Source organism: Haliaeetus albicilla, chromosome 24 (genome assembly GCF_947461875.1).
Source record: "Haliaeetus albicilla chromosome 24, bHalAlb1.1, whole genome shotgun sequence".
Lineage (NCBI taxonomy): Eukaryota > Metazoa > Chordata > Aves > Accipitriformes > Accipitridae > Haliaeetus > Haliaeetus albicilla.
Window position 1 is genome coordinate 23,001,949 of NC_091506.1, and position 21,651 is coordinate 23,023,599.

Here is a 21,651-nt window from a genome sequence, read left to right on the forward strand (position 1 = left end):
GGGGAGAAGGCCATGGGGAAAATCTGAGCTCTGGAGTAGTGTGTACAAATATATCTAGGACAATGAATAATTAATATGCAGAAATCCCTTAGGGAATGTAAGAGAAAATAATTATATTGTATCTTCTACAGAAGTTAAGGAGGCTCTCATATTAGGGCCATTTTTACAAGCAATGAACCTGAGACGCATTTTCAAAACAGGAAGAAAACAGTTACAGAACAGCAGAATGAAGTGCTGAACTGTGCTGTGCAATTTATCTTTTAAATCATTCTACCCTCAAATGACTGGAGGGTGGCAAATGGAGCACCAGTTTAGGAGAGGCTGCAGACATGATCTGAGGAACAGCAAATCACCTCGAGAGTGTTCTGTCAGGCAAATTGATAGGAACTGTAATGGGGGAGGGACTTTGCAAATATATAGAGGAACACAGTGAAGAATCTATTAGATTTCTTTGAAAGGGTCTATGAATATATATATGAATAATGTTAATTCAGTTGATAGAGTGTGTTTGGAATCTGCAAAAAGCTTTTGATCATATTCATCACCAAAGACTCAAAAAAACCCCCAATGTAACTGCCACAAGGCAGTAGCACAGATCCTGCCATGGACTTACAGCTGGTTAAAAGATGGGGGTAGAGCACAGGGTGACAGACCAGGACTGAAGGTTTCACAATGGAGGGAGATAATCCTGAGGGTCTCACAAGGAGCTGGGTTAAGACCTGAGCTGTTCAGCATGTTCGTAAATTATTTTTTAAAAAGGTGAATGTCAAAGTGTTTAAGCTCACAATACAATTTTTTGGGGCCAATCAAAACTAAAGCTGCCTGTGAAGAATGACAGTAGGAGTTCATGATATTGAATAGCTATGGGCGATAAAAGATCAAATGAAATCAGTGTCAACAATGCAAAGTAAGGCATGTAGGAAAGGTACACGGTGTCATATGTATGCAGTGATGATGATTCCCACTCAAGAAGGAGATCTAGAAGAGCTGTAATCTCCTGAACATAGCTCAGTGGTCAGCAGAGATCAGAAGGATACATGGTAGGAGCTATTAGGAAAGGAACTAGGGACAAAACAGAAACTGTGATTATGCCATGAAGAGCTTGCGTTTGAATACTAAGCACATTTTCAGTTCTCCCCATTCAAAAAAGGTAATAGAACTTGAAAAGTACACAGAAGAATAAAATAGAATAACAGAAGTAAGTAATGGCTTCTATACCAAGAGAGCTGAGGCAGACTAGGAATGGTGACAACTGAGGCAGTATTTCTGGTAATAAAAGCCTGTAAAATTATGAGGGAAAGATCATTTGCTGATTTCCAAGAACAAAACCAAGGCGATAGTGGATGATCAGGCAGCAGATTTAAAGCTAACAAAACCAACTCCTCAAAACCTCTCACTTTCTAACTAGTATGTGAGAGTCCTTGCCCTGAGATACCAAAAGTATCACTAGCTTTAAAGAAAGGAAAGGTAAATTCATGGTAAATAGCTCCAATACTGGCTATTAAACATAATACTCCATGCAACATCAGGTTCAAGATGTGTCTATCCCTAGTGTATTGGGAACCAGCTGAATAATACCCAGAGGAAAACCCTCTGTACTGTTTCTCATTGCTTTTCTCTAAGCAACTGCTGCTTGCCATCAGGCATGTGATATGAACTTTTCATTTGAACCTGTATGGCAGGTCATAAACTAATTGTCTTTTTAATTAAGCTGGCAGGTTGTATGCAAGCTTTCATAGAAAATAATTGGCATTTCTTTGCAACATTACACTTGGCAGCGTATCGCTTTATTTTTAGAATTCACTCATGTTTTCTTCATCTATTATCCCCAGGTCCTGACACCTTCATCACCCTGTCTTCAGTAGAAACTATTTTTAAATGTTCAGTTGTTGGAAAGCAGAACTTTCTAGACATGACAAATTTCGGAACTCTTATCCCCTGGTTTTACAAGTCTTAGACTGAAGCAATTATTAATCGGTATTTGAGAATGTTGCTCTTCACTTGCCTGCTGAGTTTGTTACTTGTTAGCTTTGTTGTTATTTGTCTAATTTTCAGCATTGAGCAAGTCCAAATAGAAGTATATAGAGCAATATATAAGGTAGTTTTGTCAGGTCATCAGAGAAAGTGTTCTTGGTAGTTTATTTATTAAGCCAATATATTTATTTGCAAGTTAGATGAGAGAGAGCATTTCTCGGTCTTCCAATTTGCTTTGTGTTGATTACAGGAACAAATACCTTTTACAGCATCAACCGCTCCCCCCAACCTATAACTGCACACAAGATATAAATGCTGGCTAAATGAAAGTAAGAGGGTTTGAGAATAAATTTCCATCAGGCTCAAAATGATTCATCCTACTAATCTTAAATACATGTCGCAGTAAGTTGGCACTGTATCTTATTCAGCTCCCTGCTTGTCTTTAAATCAAGAGCAACAGATTCCATTTTTGTCCTGGAATTTTGTATTAATCTACTGATAATGGTACTTTTCTGAAAAAAGATGCACAGAACTAATATCCATCAGCATATTAAAAAGAAGGCAATATGATACTGCAGAAAAAGATGAGTACCTCTGAATGGACAAAAAAGGAGAAGAAAACTGGCACTACCTACAGGAAGGTAGTTCCTTCCTGCAGGTAAAAGAGTAAATGTAGGGTTTTTTATGTGGGCTGATGTTAAGCAGTATAGAAGGATGCTTTGTGTTGCTCTAAGGAGTATTACAGGAATAAATTGTCACTGAATACTGCAAATTGTGTAAGACACAAGTATGATTTCATTCTGTTTTTAAATTTTTTCCCTCACAAGTAAACTCTTTCATTTGATTTAGGGGGGAAATGATATGAAATACTGATAAAAATCAAAGGATGGCAACATGTAAAAAAGTTGGATAGTCTACTCTTACTTTAAATAGTTTACCAATTAATATAATCCTTCCAGAACTACTGAAATCTTTATGCTTCTTTTAAAGAAGGGGTATAAAATACTGAACAAGCACTAACTGAACCTTAAGACAAAGCAGACAAAAGCAATGCATATGATGCAGTATTTTTGTTTCACAGAAAGATTGCTAGCATTTAAATCTATGACCATCAATGGCTGAAGTTTGCAGTATTTAAATAGTAAGATCACACAGGACTACAGGATACTGTGCTGGGGCTTTTAACTACTGTGGTTATAACCTCTGCTGAAGGAAAGTTGAACATGCTGCTAAGCCTGAGAACAATTTTTTTTTTTTTTTTTTAATAAATATATCAGTCTAATCCTGAGAACCCACCAGAGTAAACTGGATGATTTCCTCCGAAGGATTCCAAAATGGTGAGCCCCTGCATCTCAGTCAGCTGGAGGGATTTCCTGACAAGTTACTGTGCTCCCAGAGGAGCTGGATGCCTTAGGACATGAGGAGTGTTTCATCCACCGCTGAGGAACCAGTGAAAGCTGCCTATAGGAACCCTATGGTTAACGTGCAGCTCTTTGGTCTGCAGTGGTATCAGTCCCAAACACAGCATCAGTGAACATCTTAAACCATTTAAATAAAGAGTAGTATTGGAAGAGCCCGTGTCTGGCGTACATCTCATCCTCCAAACAAATGGAGTTTCAGCTAGGAACCAGCCTAGAAATGCAGGTGTTACAGGAAAGCATGAGATGTTTGATGACAAACTTAATGGCACAGTGAGAAACATCAGCAACAGAGAGCAGAATAGCCAGAATAAAATATAAAAGCATATGTATATCAATGTAGCTACTTAAAGATACAAAAATAACTCTTTCACACTCTGCTTGGCACCTGTTACCTCTTCCATATTTGTTTCCAGTTTCTTCACTTCATGCCCTTTAAGCTCAAGCTGTTCAGTTAGCTGTGTGATTCTCTCTGCGAGCTCCACAGGGGCTGTTTCGTAGCCATCAGTATTGGTGGTCTCCAAGTAAGACATTAGCTTTTTCCACATTTTTTCATCACATCTATATATACATTAAAAAAAAAAAAAAGTTAGTGAAACCTCACAATGAAGGTCTATGTTTGTAAAGGCCAGTTTTCCTGCAAAACTCTTGGCAGCACAGATCACAAATTAGTGTCCTAGCTGACAGGGATTTGGGTTAGGTGGGAATATCCAGCATGTTGTTTCCCATGAGCTGTAAAGGATGCTTTTGCTATATAGTATTACTGCTTCTTACTGAAGCCAGGGTGCCTTCAGGTCATAAAATAACCTTTGCAAATGGCTTATATAGCATTAATCTCAGAAACCTACCCGCTGCCACAGCAAGGGAGCTTGGCCAGTATTTTCTTCATTTGGTCCACCTGGGGTGGCTGGTCTCCTGCCCACTTCTCCTCCTCTTCATCAGAGGCAGCCTGGCCCTCCACAGAGCGGAACAGCTGATCCCCTGCTCAACAAACCAACAACCGCTTAGCAACAAAACAACAGCCCTGATGTGCTGCAGCTGTGGCAACTTAAAGTCCTGAGACTGAGGCAGAAAGAAGTGAGATTTTAAAAACCCCAGGGAAACACAGTGCAGGGTCCTTCAGCATCTATAGAAAGGGGCTTTAAAGGTAAGGCTAACGGAGCCTCAGCAAAGATCATTAATTTAAGTCTTGAAGAATTCAGCCCTCTCTTGCAGGTAACCTGTAGTTGTTTCACTTCAATTCTCTTCTTTCCTTTATATAACTCTAATGTAAGGATAAGTATGAAGGATCAGTATGTTACTAGGGGGCGACTACTGTTCTCATATAAACTGAATATACACTTTTCAAGAGGAATGAAAAACTGGTTTACTGTGTAAGATTTTCTTCATACTCATTAAACCAGCTGAACATGTATTCAGAGTGCAGAAATTTGATATCAATGTTCTCTAATTCATTCCCTTACTGTTTTATAGGGACAGTGATTTTAATATACAAATGTGATATTAGTTGCATAGCTATCTAATGTTTAGTTATGTTTTTTTTACCTAAACCTAATGTCTCCTCACATGCCAAATACATTGTAAATGAACTGTCTACAGTATGTGTAAATATACGTGTACTATTACAGTAATATTTCAAGACCTTTTTAGCTGTATCTTATAAAAGCTATTGTGTTTAACTGCTTTTTATCACAAGAATATATTTACTGGGACTTAGAGGATTATTATGATGCTTGTAACTTACTGGGAGTCTTTTAAAGCAATGAGTACATGAAAAGCACCGGTCGCATCTTTATTCTGAACGCTTACTTTGAGTTGCTGTCAGGTTAGGCCAATGTCAACATGATTTAAAATTTGATAATTATTTACCTCAATCACTGACAGTTAATTAAACAGGTTTAATGAATTCCAACAGAGTGATCGAGTCAAATGCTGTTACTTCTTCCAGTATCAAAACACGCTTGACCCTAGGTAGCACTACAAGTGTTGTGCGTAGGTAATTCAGCAGAGGAAAGGGGGGCTCAAGGGGGTGAATCACCCAGCAGAGACTCTCAGGTAAACGATTGTCTGTCTCATTTCAAGGACACAAGCACCTGCAGTTCAGGTGAAACCGCCGTTTCCAGCTGGCGCCCTTAGAAGGGCTCCGGTGCAGCGAGTCCCCGGCGCGGTGCCGGCCGCGCTGCCTGCCCTGCGGAGGGCGGTCGTGCTACACGCTCCTCCGCGACGCCCTTCGCGGCGGGGCTCAATCCTCGCTCAGGGCTGGTCTCAGCGACGAAGGGAAAATGGCCTCGCTTTTTTTCGTTTTGGTTAACACTCGGCATGTGTTTGTTAATGCAGTTGTCATTCCAGTAGCATTCGGTGTGCCTAATTTACAGCTATCGTGTTCGATAATCTATCACCTAAGCAGGAACAAAAGTTAGTGGCGTGCTGTATTGCTCTTTAATCAGAGAACGAATGTCTGTGTTTTCATGGCAATCCTTACACTGTACAAACTAATTTATTAGCAGCGATTTTTTTTCCGTGAGGCTGTGCACTGCCAAAACAAAGAAAAAGACTTTCTATTTTCAATCTGTGATACATTAGTAGTGATCATATATTTTCTTGCCATATGAACTCAAAGGGATAACAATCAGAGTTTACAACTGTTGTGGCAGCCGTGAGAACTGATCGCACGGCACTATGGATTCCTTGAAGAGCTCCAAACTGGAATGTTTAATCCAGTAAATTAATCGCAGCATCTGGCATAGCAGACATTCAGATTAGGTTTTTTTAAAATGGAGGAAAAGGCATGTGAATCTCAAGCGGTCTTCATGCTAAGATATTGAAGACACTTGTAATGCTTTCCCCCTGCTCTCTGGCATGTCCTCTGCTCTGACTGAATGTGTGTGCAACAGAGACTATCTTTTACATCCCCCTTGTAGTTTATGATTAGCAGGACTGAAAACCAGAGAGGAAAAGCAAAGCTTCTTATCCATCTCTTTTAACATAAAGCCAGTACTTTATTAAAATTCTTCTACTAAGCTAATATTTAAAAAAACATTCTGTCAGTAGAATTATTATTGTGATATTTTGGCATTAATTTGTAAACTAGCTAAGGTAGAATAACTTGCCCAATTCCATTGATGCAAGTGCTCTTCTGCTCTAAGAAATTAATATTTATTAAAGTATGTGTAAAAAAATTATAAATAATTCTGCATCTAGATTTATTATCTAGAATATCTAGGTTTATCCCAGATGTTCACACATTTTTTTTATTTGTTCAACTTTCTGAGTAATTTTTCTTTTCTGCCTCACACTTTTTATTTGATGGAACACTTTTTTCACACTTTAAAATCTATAAACCCATAATTTATTTGTTTGAAAAGCTTTTGCTAAAAAGCTGTTTGTACTTGAAATATGGGTAGTGTAGGTTAGACATGGAAACTGTCTTTGAGCCGGCTAAGCGTCTGATTTGATAAAAATATTTGTAAAAGCAGGTTTATTTTATAAGTCTAACCACATGGAGAACATGCTACAATGCTAATTGTAGTTATATGTCATTATTTGTCACAGTCCCAAGCAGCTGCTTGCCAGCTCCATTGAATACATACCTAAAATCTAATTTTTTGTCACTACATACAGCTCTCCAGTCTGCAGTAAAGATGCCTTGTTACTTACAGCTAGTGTCAGATAAGTGCTTTTGTCTTTGAAATAGATGTGTCCAAAAAAAAATTTTAAAAAATCACTGAAGGTAAGCCAAACTTGCCAAACTTTGCATTTGCTCTCTACTTGGCATGTAACCACCACCCAGGGGGAGGGGGAAGTTGTTTGGCTTCTAAGATGGCTATCATAAATGTGTCTTACCATTACAGCAGCTAAGTGACACATACACACACACACAAAAATAAAAAGTTGCCATCTCTTTGAGAGCCCTTGTAACTGTCTGCTCTACAAAAAGCCTAGTCGAGGTCATTGATAGTGAGAGCCAGCCTTGGCAAACCCAGTGGAGTTAGGAGACTTTCAAAGAATGCTTCATGCAGTCCCATGAGAAATCGCAAGTGTGCAATGTTATGGCAGTAGTTAGCATTATGTGTGCTAAACAGGTTGGACCTTTTCAGAGTTACTGAAGCAGCCAGGATGTTTCCAAAGAGTGTGACTGTACAGAATATTGACTGCAAATGGTTTCCTTGGAAATTATTTTAGCTGAAGTTCTGAGTTTTGATTCATAAAGAAATGAAAACTTCCTAGTTTTAAGCCAGAAAAAAGGTTTTGGTGAGGTGAATCCTATGGAAAAAAGCAGTTTTTAATCATAGCTCTAAGTGATATGTTCATTCTTTTAAACATAAAATTATGTGGGGAGTGAGAAGTAGAAAGCTGGGATATTACCTTTTATTTAGGTTTAGGATTTCAAGATTCATTAGGATTGGTTTGTGGCTTTGGTGGTTTAATATCTATACTAGTTTTCCTGCTGAGGATCTCACAGATCAGTGAGGAAATAAAGTAGTTGGGTACTGGGTTTGATACCATTCTCAGAAATCACAGCTCCGCCAGTGGGAGATCGTCGATCTTGTTGCACAACAGACAGGCAGTATCTTCCACCTGGTAAGGCTGCTCCCTCTTTCTGATCTGGGTTGCTTCTTGAGGGAAGCTGAAATCTCACAATTTCTGTCCTGGAAAAGAAGGGCAAAGTAAAGCGGACTTGTAGGAAATTTGAAAAACCAAGATAAATGTGAACGGCGTAGCACATGAATGACTTTGAATGCAGTTCAGACTTGCTATAGAAGAACAGGGTATCTACCTTCAGTGCCTGTAAAATTGAACCCCAGAGGGCTGCACTCGATTGCTTCACCAAGAATCAAAGGAAGGTGGATTTCAGCTGTTCTTTAGGTAATAAGAACTAAACATTACTTATAGCTTTTAGTTCAGGTCAAAGACATCTAGAAACTATGTATGGGAACAGCCATAAACTCTCCCACTGACAGTGATATGGCAGTGCATGCTTTGTTTTTACCATGGGCACCATAACACCGTAGCTAAGGTAGCAAGTCTTGCATCTGGTCACTTGGACTGGTCCTCAGAAATGTCAGGCAGTTTTGATCTAAGTCTTCCAAGTACTGGAGATGAAGCAGTGTCAGAGACTGAAAAGTCAAAAAGAATAATACATAAACAGAGTGACACATCTGAAAACCAGTGAGTTATAGGTAAGAAGCATCTTGGCAATGGGCTTCTGAATTGCTGACAATCTTATTTGAAATCATGTGTTCTTCCGAGTGGAATGTAGAGGATATTACATCTATGTGTTTTAAAGGAAACAGCTTTCAAGGGATGGTACACAGATCAGATAATGTAACTGATGAATATGAGTCCTTAAACTTGCCAACAAAATATATTTTGAAAAAAGTAATTTAATTCAATGAAGGACAATGATTGTTCAGACTGAGGAATTTATAGTTACCTAAATGGACAGCACTGGGAAAGTACCTTCAAGGAAATTCAGGGTAGCACATGTTAGAGGAAAAATCCGGAATATATTTGCATGTAGTTGAGTTGAAAATGTCCTAACCCTATCAAGAAAAGACCTAAGCAGGTCAGACAGTACAAGTCATTCCGTGTAGTCAAATGGAAACTTTTACTGTACACGAAACAAAATCTAACAAATCTAATAACACAGATTTATTTTTCTAACAATCTAATAAAATATTACATTTTGCAAAGAATGGGAATGGAATGCGAAATGACAGTTGTGATGAGTCCATTGGAGTTACTACTCTCTTTTTATTGGAATACATTTGGTTTGGTTCAGTTTCGCTCTCCTACCTGCCGTTTCATAGGTATGTACTGAAAGACAGTATCGCTATTTTAGAGGAAATAGAATGGAAGTATGCAATACAGTTGAAGAAGAAAATTAATTCAGACACTCCTATTTACATACAAAATACTAAATAGAGTCTATGAAATTGAAAGGCAGCACATAATACTGAGTTTATTTTAGGAGTCTTGTTTTTTCACACAATATACATAATATGTAACTTAATTCCACGAAATGTTACTGAAATCAGAGCTATGAAGAATATAAGAAATTAGACTCTTATAATGTAGCAAGGAACTCAGAGTTACATTGCATAAATGGAAATTCAGCATATCAGTTAACACGTGTAAGGCTTATATCAAACATTCTCTGAGGTAGGAATAAGCTACCTCTCAGGTATGGAGCTAACTGGACACCAAGTCCAGTCCATTACAAGTTTATGGATGTTACATGTGTATGTTGTGTAATGTACTCTATAGGAAATGTATATTACATTTCTACTGCTTCCTTTTTTACTATTTAGAAAACAGTTTACTTTCAATAGTTACATCAGGATATTTTCCTATTAAACTGTATAATAACATGGTTATACTTTTCCCAGTAGGAGCTGTCATGTAGTTCACAAAGAATCTATATGCAGAAGCAAGCAAAGCAAATTCAGGAGTTTTATAGTAAATTAAGTTTCCTCCAAATTCTTCCTAAGATTATTTTTGGTCTGGTGAATATTGAATATTCCTTGTACTTAACAAATTAAATAGTCATCAACAAAAAGTGAGAGTTAAAACACTTAGCAAACTGGTCCTACTGAAACAAGTTGTATAACATGATCTTTTTGAACAAACCTTATAAGTACTTCCTGCCTGTAAATTCAACTACTGCTAGAAACAGGACTTTAGGTGTAGTAATAGAAAAGCTGATGCCAAGTTAGAGAGAAGTATTGCAGAGAGCTTTTGTTTAAACTAACACAGCTGCTGTCAGTTCCTGAAGAACCACACCAATATTAGTTCCCTTGTTGCTTGTGAAAGTATACTAAGTAAATAAGTTCATGAATTTAACAGCAGCAGCAGAAGTCAGATATTTCAAAATATCTGTCGGGACAGAAGCTGAGGTAAACAGTGCTTAGGAACCAGCACTTATTTTACCCCCTTGAGTAGACCTGACTGCATAAAAACTAATGACATATTTAATCTATAATTTATGGTATTATTTAGCTTAGCAACAACTGGATTTACTGTAAAGTCAAAGGAAATAGCGGTCTCCAGAATGGAGCCTTGTTAGTCATTCAGCTTCATTAGTTCTGGAAAAAATAATTAGGGAGTAGTGCACAAATAAAAAGCACTGTTAAGCTTGGGTATTCAAAATGAGGGCTCCTGGAAGCATCACAGAGCTTCAGTGTTCTGGACAGTTACTGTGGAATATAGTAGTATTTCCTTTCACAAGGATGTTGCAATTTATTTTTCAGGAATGTACTAATTTCCTTCATTTTAAGACAAAAATATTTTGGGGTCTGGTACTCAGTAAGAATCCTTTATAGTTTCTTGAGGACTGTAGCTGGTATTGTGCAGGTTGTTCTCTTAGTTTTGAGCTGCAGTATAATTTAGATCTGTTTGGATTTCAGAGATTTCTAGAGTTAGTTCACATAATAGAGATATTGATATTTCAGTGAATATTCATTGTAGTCTCAAACTTGGTTAAGATCTTAACCCATAAAACACTGAGAATATTCCAAGTATCATGAAAATCTTTTCTAGCAAAAGTGGGTAAAGACTGTGATGTTTAATGGGAGATCTGCTGGTGGTATTAACTTCTTACATCTGGCAGCCTGGTTTTAATTTAGCTTGCAGTCCAAGGAACATGAAGAAGTTTGGTGGAAAAAACCCATCCCTTCCCATTTAATTCAGGACTTACAATAGCAGACTCCCTCTACTTAGAAGAGATTCAAGACAGACCTAAATAATAGCTTTCACTTCACTGTAGTTCTTGTAAGGGAACTTATAATTAGTTGATGAAATACCAAGTACAAACTCTGATTATTCTATAGTAATTTTCTTGAGAGGACTTCATCAGCTCTCTCTTGGTGTGGAGAAGTTAAGGGAGCCATACAGACAGCATGTTTTGTTACGTCTTTCTGCCCAATACATTGATTAAAGACAGCCATGGCTGTCTTATCTGGAGATGTTCATCTGGGAAACTAGAAAGAAATGTTAGTTTTCAGCAAGGGCTTTCAGACCCAGGTGCTGCAGAATTTAAATCTTCATTCTGGCACAGGCTCTATCATTTGCATCAAATTGCCTTGTGCCTTAGTTTCCCCAACAGAAGAAATACAGCAAAGTTAGAGTACCTTACACCCTGTCCTGGTTTCAGCTGGGATAGAGTTAATTTTCTTCTTACTAGCTGGTACAGCATGTTTTGGATTTAGTGTGAGAATAATGTTGCTAAAACACTGATAGTTTAGTTGTTGCTAAGTAGCACTTAGCCTGAGTTAAGGATTTTTCAGTTTCCCATGCTGTGCCAGCAAGCAGGTGCACAAGAAGCTGGGAGGGAGCACAGCCAGGACAGCTGACCCAAACTAGCCAAAGGGATATTCCATCCCATGGAACGTCATGGTCAGTACAGAAACCGGGGCGTTGGGTGGGAGGGGCGGATCGCTGCTCGGGCATCGGTCAGTGGGTGGTGAGCAATTGCATTGGACATCACTTATATCTTCTTGGGCTTTTTTCCTCTCTCTTTTTTTTGTATTCCTTTTCATTACTATAATTATTATTATATTTTTATTATTATTTTATTTTACTGTAGTTATTAAACTGTTCTTATCTCAACCCATGAGTTTTACTTCTTTTTTTTGATTCTCTTCTCATCCCACTGGGAGCTGGGAGGAGTGAGCAATTGCCTGCGTGGTGCTTAGTGCTGGCTGGGGTTAAACCATGACATGCCATAAGTAAGAAGGCAGCACAGGTGAGGACACAGCCTTATTTTCTAGAACCACACATGGAAATTATTTCAAGGGGTTTAGGAATGGGGCAGATTTTAAATGTGCGTGAAGGAACATGTGGCCAGACAAGCTGGAATTTCAGAGCTCATCCATGCCAGATAAAAATGAAGGGGGGGGAGGGGGGGGAAGGCAAGCAGCAGCATGAGTAGATATGGAAATTTAAAAAAAAAACCAAGAGATTTTATATTTGATCAGCTAATATGTAAGGACCTGTTGGAAATAACAAAACTGGAAATTTGTTGGTTTGGTATGTCTTGCCAGGAGTCCAGTATAATGTGATGCTGGGCACTGGTTTATTCATGGTAGTGACAAGGGAATGTGGCAGGAAAGAACAGGACCAACAGCCTCGTGACAGAGGTAAAGGGGAGTGTCCTGCTCAATAGAGTGCCAAAGAGGGATGTATAAACACAGCTGGTTTTCATTCATGTCATCCAAAAACAATTTAAGGCAATAATCTGCCAAGTTTGGTGCCAAAGATCAGGAGGCAGAGCTAGATATCTTTTTGGCTATACAGAAATTGTGAGGGGGTGGGGAGAAGGCGGCTGCTAATACTGTTCCTGTAGCTGCAAGGGAAAACCTACCATTCCTTTAAACTATAATTAGAAACTAAACATGAGATAGGTTGAAGAAGGTTCTAATCAGAAATGTTGCACGGAACTAGAAAAATAGCATTAAGGATACTAATGAATCTTTGTGTCTATTGGAAGAAAGGGGCCATTTTCTTCTTTTAATTTTGCCATCAATATAGGATCCTACATTCACTTTGGAGGATATTTCAAATTTCTGACTGGATTTTCTCTGGTTTTTGGTCTTTAAAGCAGATGCAACCAAACAGTAGAGAAGGTTTAATTTCTTAGGGTTGCTTCATGCTCCTTGGTTCACATCATTGAAATACACAGCGTTTCATCCTCGTTCTCGAGTGAGGTGATGGAGGCATGAATGGAGTCACGGTGGCACTCTTTGGTAGCAGAACAATGAAACACCATGATCTCCTGATTTCTCATCATCTGATTTAACCACTAGGTCATTTTTTCCTATCTGGGAGCTTTTTATTTTCTTTCATGCCAGATCTGCACTCTTAATTTTCAAGTGGCAGATGTTTCAGGATTTAAAGAAGAGCATAACGGAAGAGGCCAACTGGTATGCTTTGCTGTCATGGTAAATACTAAAAGGAGGAATCTTCACTCATTCTTAAACATGGGTTTAATTATTTTCTCATTAGTATTCATACAGCATCAAATGGATCTTCATAAATGAGAAGAAGAGTGAATAAACAGCACATTTGTTTAGGGCAAAGATCAGAGGGGAAAGTAGTGCTGAAGATGCCTGGGAAGTGTTTGTGTATGGTGCAGTGTGGCAAGGCTTCCATGGAGACAGGCAAACAGTCCACATTCATTTTAAAGTCTTTGTACTGAGGATAATGGGCAGCTTGAGAGAAGGAAAATTGAAGAGGGAAGAGTTTGCAAAGTACTGGACCTTAAAGTAATGTCCATGACTAATTGGCTTTTAATTGGCTCTCCTGTTATTGTCATGGAAACTTCTAACCGCAGCAAAACCCACCTGCTTCTCATGCTAAACAAGTCTTTAACTTAAATAATTCCTGACTAATCATAAAATAAATCTGAGGAATTATTTAGCTTTGCATTCATAGACCTTTAGTCTCTTTTAGACACTTATTTGCAGCAGATCAAACAGCTGTGTGAATATGTACATTGCCCTAGGTATAGTTATACAAACTAAGCTATACTTTATTTTAAAAGTGTATGACTTGTGTTTTTTAACCAAAATGAGGTATGATTTTTATTTTTGTACTATTTTACCCAAACTGCCAGGGTTCAGGGAACTTGGAATGGTTTCAGTTTTGGCTGATCCCTTATACAGGGATCTACAGAGTTTAGAAGGTGTGCATATTTCTGATTTATTTATGACTTTTCATTTAGCATTCAGATCAAATATGTTTTCACACCGGAGCTAAGTGTCTGTGTAGGTTTTCTGAATTCACCTGTCTTTGGTGCTGTAAGCTGTGAACCCCTCTGCAACAGAAATCATATGAATGAACTTTCTATGATCAGTTCAGATTTTAAGTTGCTTAATCTCAGGTTTTAAATAGCTTGGACTGTAAAGCATTAAATAGAATTTTTTAAAAGTATGAATTTTTAGTAGCTATAATAAAGATGACCAAATATCCTGATTTTATACAGATATAAGAAGTTTGTAGTTAAAGTGCCTCTATAATACAGTTCTGAGAGGTTTCCTGTTATTGGCTGATGATTTTCATCTTCTTGCCAAAAATCTAGAAAAAAATAATTTTGCTGATGGCAATGTGTTTTCTTGCAGAATCTCTCCATCTTTCTGCACATTGTGTATAAATAGGCAAATCTGGCAATGATACTGTCACATGTAGCAGATAGTAACAGAGTTATGCCTTGCTGTCATGCAGTGCTCTTCCTATGATAATTCGAGCATTTTTCAGACAACTCAAACCTTTGTGTAGACATAGTGAAATTACAGAATAGAAACGTGCCTTTTATATTCCACACTGTTGCATTCCAAAGAGCAACTTCTGTAAGCTCAGACTGTTTGGGAGAAATTGTTTTTCAGAAATTAGCTACTCTTAGTACAGGTCTTTACTGTTCGTTTGCCAGCTGCTTTCTTGTTACTCTGCTTCTTAAAATCTGAGATCAGATTAGAAAAACGTATTTCCTGGGTGGTACCTTGGTGTTCCTGACATTTTTGATTCTCAGAGATTTAGATGCAAAGATCTTCTGTTGCATATTGCTTTCCCATGCCAGTTGGGTTGAATTTCTCACAGTCCAAATCTTTCTTAGGCTGATCTTTTAGGTTTCAGGTAAGCAAGAATAACAAAAGTAAATGCATTTCTAAAAGGCCTTGTATCTCCTTTGTCTAGAGCGCTGACGGTTTTTAAGAGCATTGAAGTATTGAACATGCTCCAGTCCATGGCCATGAAGAAAAACATTGCCAACAATTGTGAATCTGTTTATGCTAGGCAAGCTGGCACTAACAACCGAGAACAGGGTCAGGAATATTTTCCCTCTTGCACTCTCAGTGCTCTTCCTGATAAGGACACTAGCACAGGGAGCGGTGGCTTTGACATATAGGAAAGACCAGAAGAGTTTTTTATGCCTGAAGGAGTAGTCCTAAATAAATTTGGAAGAAAACCTCCCTCTTTACCATCTCTCTCCTTTAAACCTTGCTCCCATTCTGCATCTTCTCATACCTGATCCTATATGGTCTAGTTGTGCAAGTGCTTGTGCTGCTGTGAACTGGATTTATGAAATGAAGTGTGTTTAAAATATCTCATCCCTCTCATTTTTGGAGAGAAGTTTAAGATTTGGATCAGTGCATAGCCCTAAGAGTTGCATCTTTCAGGGGATGGCAAAATGCAGGGCTGCAACAGCAGCGAGTGGGTCAAAAGACCTTTTGATCGGGTTTTACTGCTGATGGAAACATGCAATTGAATTATGCTCTCAATACATACAGTGGTTAAAGTAAGAATGAGAATTACAGCAACAGCAGACTTGAACGTGGAGAAAGGAGACAGAATTGGGGTAGAGATAAAGGTACAGAAGATGAAATATGCAGAAAAAAAGTGCTTAAGGGCCATACACACTCCCTGATAAAATTTGGGATGCTATCCAAGTTCTTGAAGTCTTGCCATTACTCTCCTATCAGTAAATGTTTGGGAAAATCATCCACAGATTAGTTTCTCCTCACTCCCCCACTGCAGGTCCACATGGAGGATGATAATTTACTTTGCTGTCAGTTGCTCAGTTAACTCAGAGCAGAAATCTATGCAGAGAATGTAGAGAATCTGACCCCGTTGGTGGAAAACACAGATGTCATGATGATGCTATTTGATACAAACTCTTGTGTGTTAAGTGTATTTGGTTTTTTTAAAGGTTCTCAACTTACAAGATGTCAGGAGGTTGCCTTAACCCCTGGAGCACATGCATTACAATATAGTTGTGTTTGGTAAAATCACAGTCTGTTTTTCCTATGTGACCTTTGCCTCATTCAAGGCAGGGAATGAAAGATTTCTGTGGATGGACAACAACTTTAGAGAGAAGCAAACTTCTGCCAGGAGGTTCCTTTCTTATCTACTGCAGAAGCTACAAGTAGCAAGTCGGGTGAGACACATAGGAACAGAATGGATAGTGTCCTCATTGAAGCAACTAAATCTTCCTTTGAGGAAATAGATTCTACTCCTGTCTCTGCCAGAGATCGTGCATAATGCTACGCAAATTACTTTAGTTAGGCTTTCTACTCATAATTACCATGTTAAGTGTGTACAGATAATAATTGGGTCCTGATTATTTCTTTTTGCATAGAATTTGAGACTATGGGGCATGAGAACTGCAGCTGAAGCATGGGATCATGGAAGTTATGATTTGTGTGGTTTGCTCTGAAATACTAGGTACTGTAAACATTTAGATAGAGTAGGCACCTAAAATTAGCAGAAAATTTTGAATGTAATCTTTCTAGTCTGGTATATTATACTGTAAAGAAGAGTATGCTAAAACCCTAATAATTCATTTTCAACGTAATGGTTAAGGCCACATTTACAGTTAAGATTAATATCAGTGTGTTAAGCAAGACCCACCTAAGTACAAAATAGGTGCTCTTATGCATGGATACACACACTCATACATACATAAATTTCTTGAAAAAAATTACTAAGGCAGCTGGATTAAAACTGCATGGGCAGGTTTCATTCTGTGACTTGCAGAATACATTCCTTTCAGCTCTGAAATGCAGCTCAAGACCTCTGAGACTCACTGTTTGGTGTTTTCCTTAACCTTTTTTGGCCTTGAAACTTTAGTTTACCGTTATTTAAAAACTATTAGTCATTTAGGCTGCTCCATGGAAAATAACATTTGATAATTAGGCTAAACAGATGAGGCAATTATAGTGCTTTTATAAATCCTGTGCCTAGCAAGGGATTATATTGCAAGACAGTAGTTCTTGAGTATATGCTTGATGAACCAGACTGCTTTTTGCTCTGTGTGGGGTATTTTATGGTTAACAGTCACTGCAGTATCCAGGAGAAACATACATCACTTTGGAATTATGTCATTCAGATATTCCTGCCCCTTTATGAATTCTTTTGTGACAAAATAAAGGAAATTATTTCCAGATGTTGTTCCACTGGAATAAAGAACTCCATTGCTACACCCTGCTAGCTAAAAATTCAGATATTTGCAGTGAAAGTCTAGAGTTTGGATGCACACAATGCAGACCTAAATAAAGCTAGAGGAATTTAAGTATCACTTGTTCTTGACTGAACTATTAGAACAAAAGCTACTTGCTAAAGCTTGCACAAGATTTCTTGGAAGTCTGAAGTAAAAACCTGGATTCAACTTTCCACCTAGTCATGGAAATGGAAGTCATAGATCCATTAATCCCTCTAATCTGTCACACAGCTCTGCTCTTGATTTTGCCTTCCTTCCATATTGGAACAATTACTTTAATTTAGTATAACTGAAGTTTGTGTTAAGCTGGCTATGTCAGAATTATTCCAAAAGCCCACAAGACTCAACAGAGTGTATGTGGACTTGGGACTGGTGCTAGACCCCACAATAAGGCTAAGCAGCAGAGCAGTCTGTGTCTTAAGAGACAATACTGAGGGATATCTGAAGGACCAGAAGGGCTTTATTCAATATTGCACTGACTCACTAACTGTTAGTTAACAACAATATGGCTAATTTCAGCACAGAGCCAAATACCCTTTGTCGAACTTCCTAATAGGCCATGTGAGTACAGCAGTAATTCAGAGTATCTAGCTATGTTGTAGGTGAATTAAGAAGACTTCTGCTGTTCGTCTTCACCCCATGCCATAACAGCCATTTCAGCTGTTTTCCATATCAGCTTTTTCCCAGCTAGAACAGCAGAGAGGGCTGGATGGCATTGCCTGGTGACCTGGATCCAGCCTGCTGGCTGCCACTTCAGCTCTCGGGTCTGCGCTGGGCTGCTTTCCGCAAGATATGTTACATCTTGTGGGTGCCCTTCCTCAGGTCAACATCCTCTAACCCCGCTCTAGGACAGGACACAGATCCTTCTGCCTGGAGTTTGCTGACGATTCTGTATTGGTAAGTCCATTTCAGACAAGCAGTGCAAACAATTTACTTCTCCAGCTTATCAAGAAGTATGGGTCTAAAGTGAGGCTGAAGCTCATGTGAGAACACATTCTGACTCAAGACAGTGCTTTTGCCAAAAAAGGTTGGACCAGATGACCCTTGAGGTCCCTTCCAACCTGGTATTCTATGATTCTGTGATTTCCAGCCCTCTCTACTTCTAGTCAGGTGGGCAGTCCCATTGGCAAAACCTCTCTCTGGGCGTTTTTTTGAGATCTCCTTTTAGCCCAGCCCATAAGAAATAGCAAGAGAGGCATGTGAAAACAAACACCCACCCACCCACCCCCACATAACTATGTATGCATGAGTTGTGTGTATGTATTCTCCTAAGTCTGTTTGTCCTTCTTGATCTCCAAACTTTTATTTTTAGAATTTTCTCTCTCCTGGTACCCTGACTTGTGTTTTATAGCAAGATGCTTGAAACCCTACAATCAAAACCTAATAACTAAAATACCATGAAATTCTAAAACACTGATAGCTATAACTAAGATACTTGATATAAGGCATATAAGCCAGAGAAAGAAGAGAAAGAAATTATAGATAATTTCCTTCTGCCATTGCTTGTATACCAAGCCCCCTCATGTATTCCATCACGTAGACGTATGCTATTTAATCCCAAGGAATCCTTCTGTTATCTCCTGCATGCTAAAGTGTATGTCAGTAAAGATCAAATGTCCAGTGATCCCTTTAATGTCTCCTAGATAAAAGTGTTCTTCCTAAATGGAGTCAGGGAGTACTTATCAGTGGGGTGGAGATCCTACTGGATTCAACTGTTAGAGCTTAAAACGTCTGACAAAACAGTTTTTCAGTTCTCTGTTTGATGTATGCAAAACTGCAGGTATTGCTGAACACGCTATAAACTCTGAAAGTACCTATTTACTGGCATGTAAATTCTTTCAGGACTTATTTCAGAACTTCATAGATTTAGAGCCTCATGGATCTGGAGTGACAGAAAAGGAAGATGGCTCATTAACTGCAACAGCGTGCCTTAAGCTGGCTGCAACTTATTTCTGACCAGCTCTTACTAAGCATTTGGCAAAACAGGTCATTAATGTATGTTAACAGGAGGGGCTGCAACCATTGATTTTGCATCCAAGATATTTCTTAAGCTCTCACAGGACAGTGGCATAAAGGCCTGTCTAGTCGTTTGGTGTCTGCAAGTTCCCAAGTGCTCCCCATTTGAGAGCTGTCCTGCAGTTATTGCTGAGCCCAGAAGTTCAGGGTGCAAAGGGAACATGGAGTTACTGCGAGACCTGAGCCTGAAGTGTCAGTGCCAGCAACGGTCTGCTGTGAACATGGGGAAGTTGCAACTTCCATGTTCCTCAGATCCTGTATCAGGAAACAAGAATAACAATTACCTCATGCTGTTGTGTTTTCTGTTTCACTGGTGTTTGTAAAAACATCCTTAGATCTTAAGAGAGTGCTATTTCTCTAATAGATACTGTATAATTCTGCAAGCTCCTTCATACCTAAGCTCTGTGCCTGCTTTTTTGAAAGAGTTTTAAGTTTCCTGAAAGCAGCCTGTCCTTTGCTTTCTTGAAGCCTTTTTGTTCTGGCAGGTGACTTGCAAAAAATTACACTGCCTTTACAGTAATCCCAAATTAATTACTTTCCTTCCCAAATGTTCATAAGTTATTTGCCAGTTCACAGAGATCAGAAAAGATTGCCTGCATTTACTAGGGTCCTAGGTATATTTTGGCAGCATATATAGCAGCTTTTATTTAGTCTTTTATTGGTTATATAGTTGAATAAGAAACATTATTTGGAGGTAGAAAACTGACAGAAATGTAACATAACCATAGGCAGCTGCTCCCTGCATGTAAGAACTGGTTTCTGACACTGTGTGTTTAGCACTCTGGCTCATCTGCTTTCTCCATGGGTGGACCTCTGCTTGTCTCAGCAGTACCTCCAATTTCTTTCTCTTGAACCTCAGACCAAGCAGGTTTGCAGTGTATTTATCACCAAAGTTACTTAAACTTCATCTAAGTTTAAACCTTATGTAATATCTTTCTTACTACACCAGAGTACTTAAGCAAGTGCATAATTTTAAACAAATACGTAGTCTCATTGACATAAAGACAGTTTAATTACATTTTAGTTTCATTTTATCAGTTGCAATCCTTATATAAAGTTACACACCTCCCTAAACTTTTTACTAAGCAAAGATTTTAGTATTACCATTTTCAAATAATTGACTTCATCCAAGTTCAGGTTATGTTTTATACAAGTTCATTTAACAGCTTTCCTCAGGCTTTTGCTTTAGAAGTTTCTGTAATAGGACTATACTGTATTCATTTCCACGAAGTTCAATAACATAAAATTGAGATTCATATGGGGCTTAGGGAACCTTTGTACTCCCCTGGGAAAAGCACCCTCTTCTATCAGTTAGAATCACCTGGAATTTGTGGGGTGGCCATATGCAACATCATTGAGGATTTGTAGAAAGTCAACATAAATTAATACAAATATTTACTGGAGGAAAAAAGGTGTGACTAACTTGTTTTTCTCTCCGAAAAACTAGATGCCATAAATGCAGGACAGGCTAATCTGTGAGTATATATAAAATCTCCAGGTTTTACAGATGACCTCCAGTAAACAAAATATGGTATTTCAAGGTACTATAAACTAAAACAGTTAAGCGGCTAGACTATGGGGATAAGCATACATTAAAAGATGTTTAAGAAGTTTAACTTGGGTACACAGCAGGCCAGGAAAGACAGAGTCTAAAAAATGTAATCATGGTCATATTAGCATTAGCTGAGTCCCTGGCAGTGGACAATGTTGCTTGGTACTAATGGTTTATTGGCCAGATCTTTATGCTTTCTCATTTCTCGAAATTTTCTTGCACTATTAAGGCCAGTTTTCTGATACCTTCTTCACATGGATGCATTTTTCAAAATGTGGCTGTGTTTTTAGATCACAGGACTGTTGGTGTAGGATATTAATAACGTAATTTACCATAAATGTATGTTCTGTCAGTGTAAGGGAATTGTGAGCTAACCTGTTTGAAATTAGTAGGTATTACTGGGATAAAAACAAGATCAATAATGGTCTCTATTAGGAAGAGTGAAACCTAGTATTGTAATTTATCCAGCACTGATATTGTACAGCTGGGATAATGTTCGAAATTGTATGTATGTAGACCCTTCAGAGCTGCCCAGGGTGAGGTATGTTCCCTGTTAATTAGGACAATGGTATAATGAAATCCTGGTGGGAGCCCTTGAAAAGAACTTCAATGTAAGGGATAATAGGACTTCTTTTTACAGGACAAAGGAGCAGGTAGATTTTATTAGTAATGTACAATAACTCTCCATCACCACCCCCACT

At 38.4% G+C, this 21,651-nt stretch overlaps 1 protein-coding gene across 3 annotated transcripts in view; it reads right to left on the reverse strand.

The window, feature by feature from the left end:
• EFCC1 (EF-hand and coiled-coil domain containing 1) overlaps nt 1-21,651 on the reverse strand; it is a 58,576-nt gene that overhangs the window by 11,245 nt on the left and 25,680 nt on the right. For all 3 annotated transcript variants that reach the window (XM_069769820.1, XM_069769819.1, XM_069769818.1), the window contains exons 3-5: nt 7,896-8,041; nt 4,241-4,373; nt 3,788-3,953 (exon numbers count right to left, since the gene is read on the reverse strand). In XM_069769820.1, the coding sequence (XP_069625921.1) occupies nt 3,788-3,953; nt 4,241-4,373; nt 7,896-8,041 (445 nt within the window). The remainder of the gene's footprint in view (nt 1-3,787; nt 3,954-4,240; nt 4,374-7,895; nt 8,042-21,651) is intronic.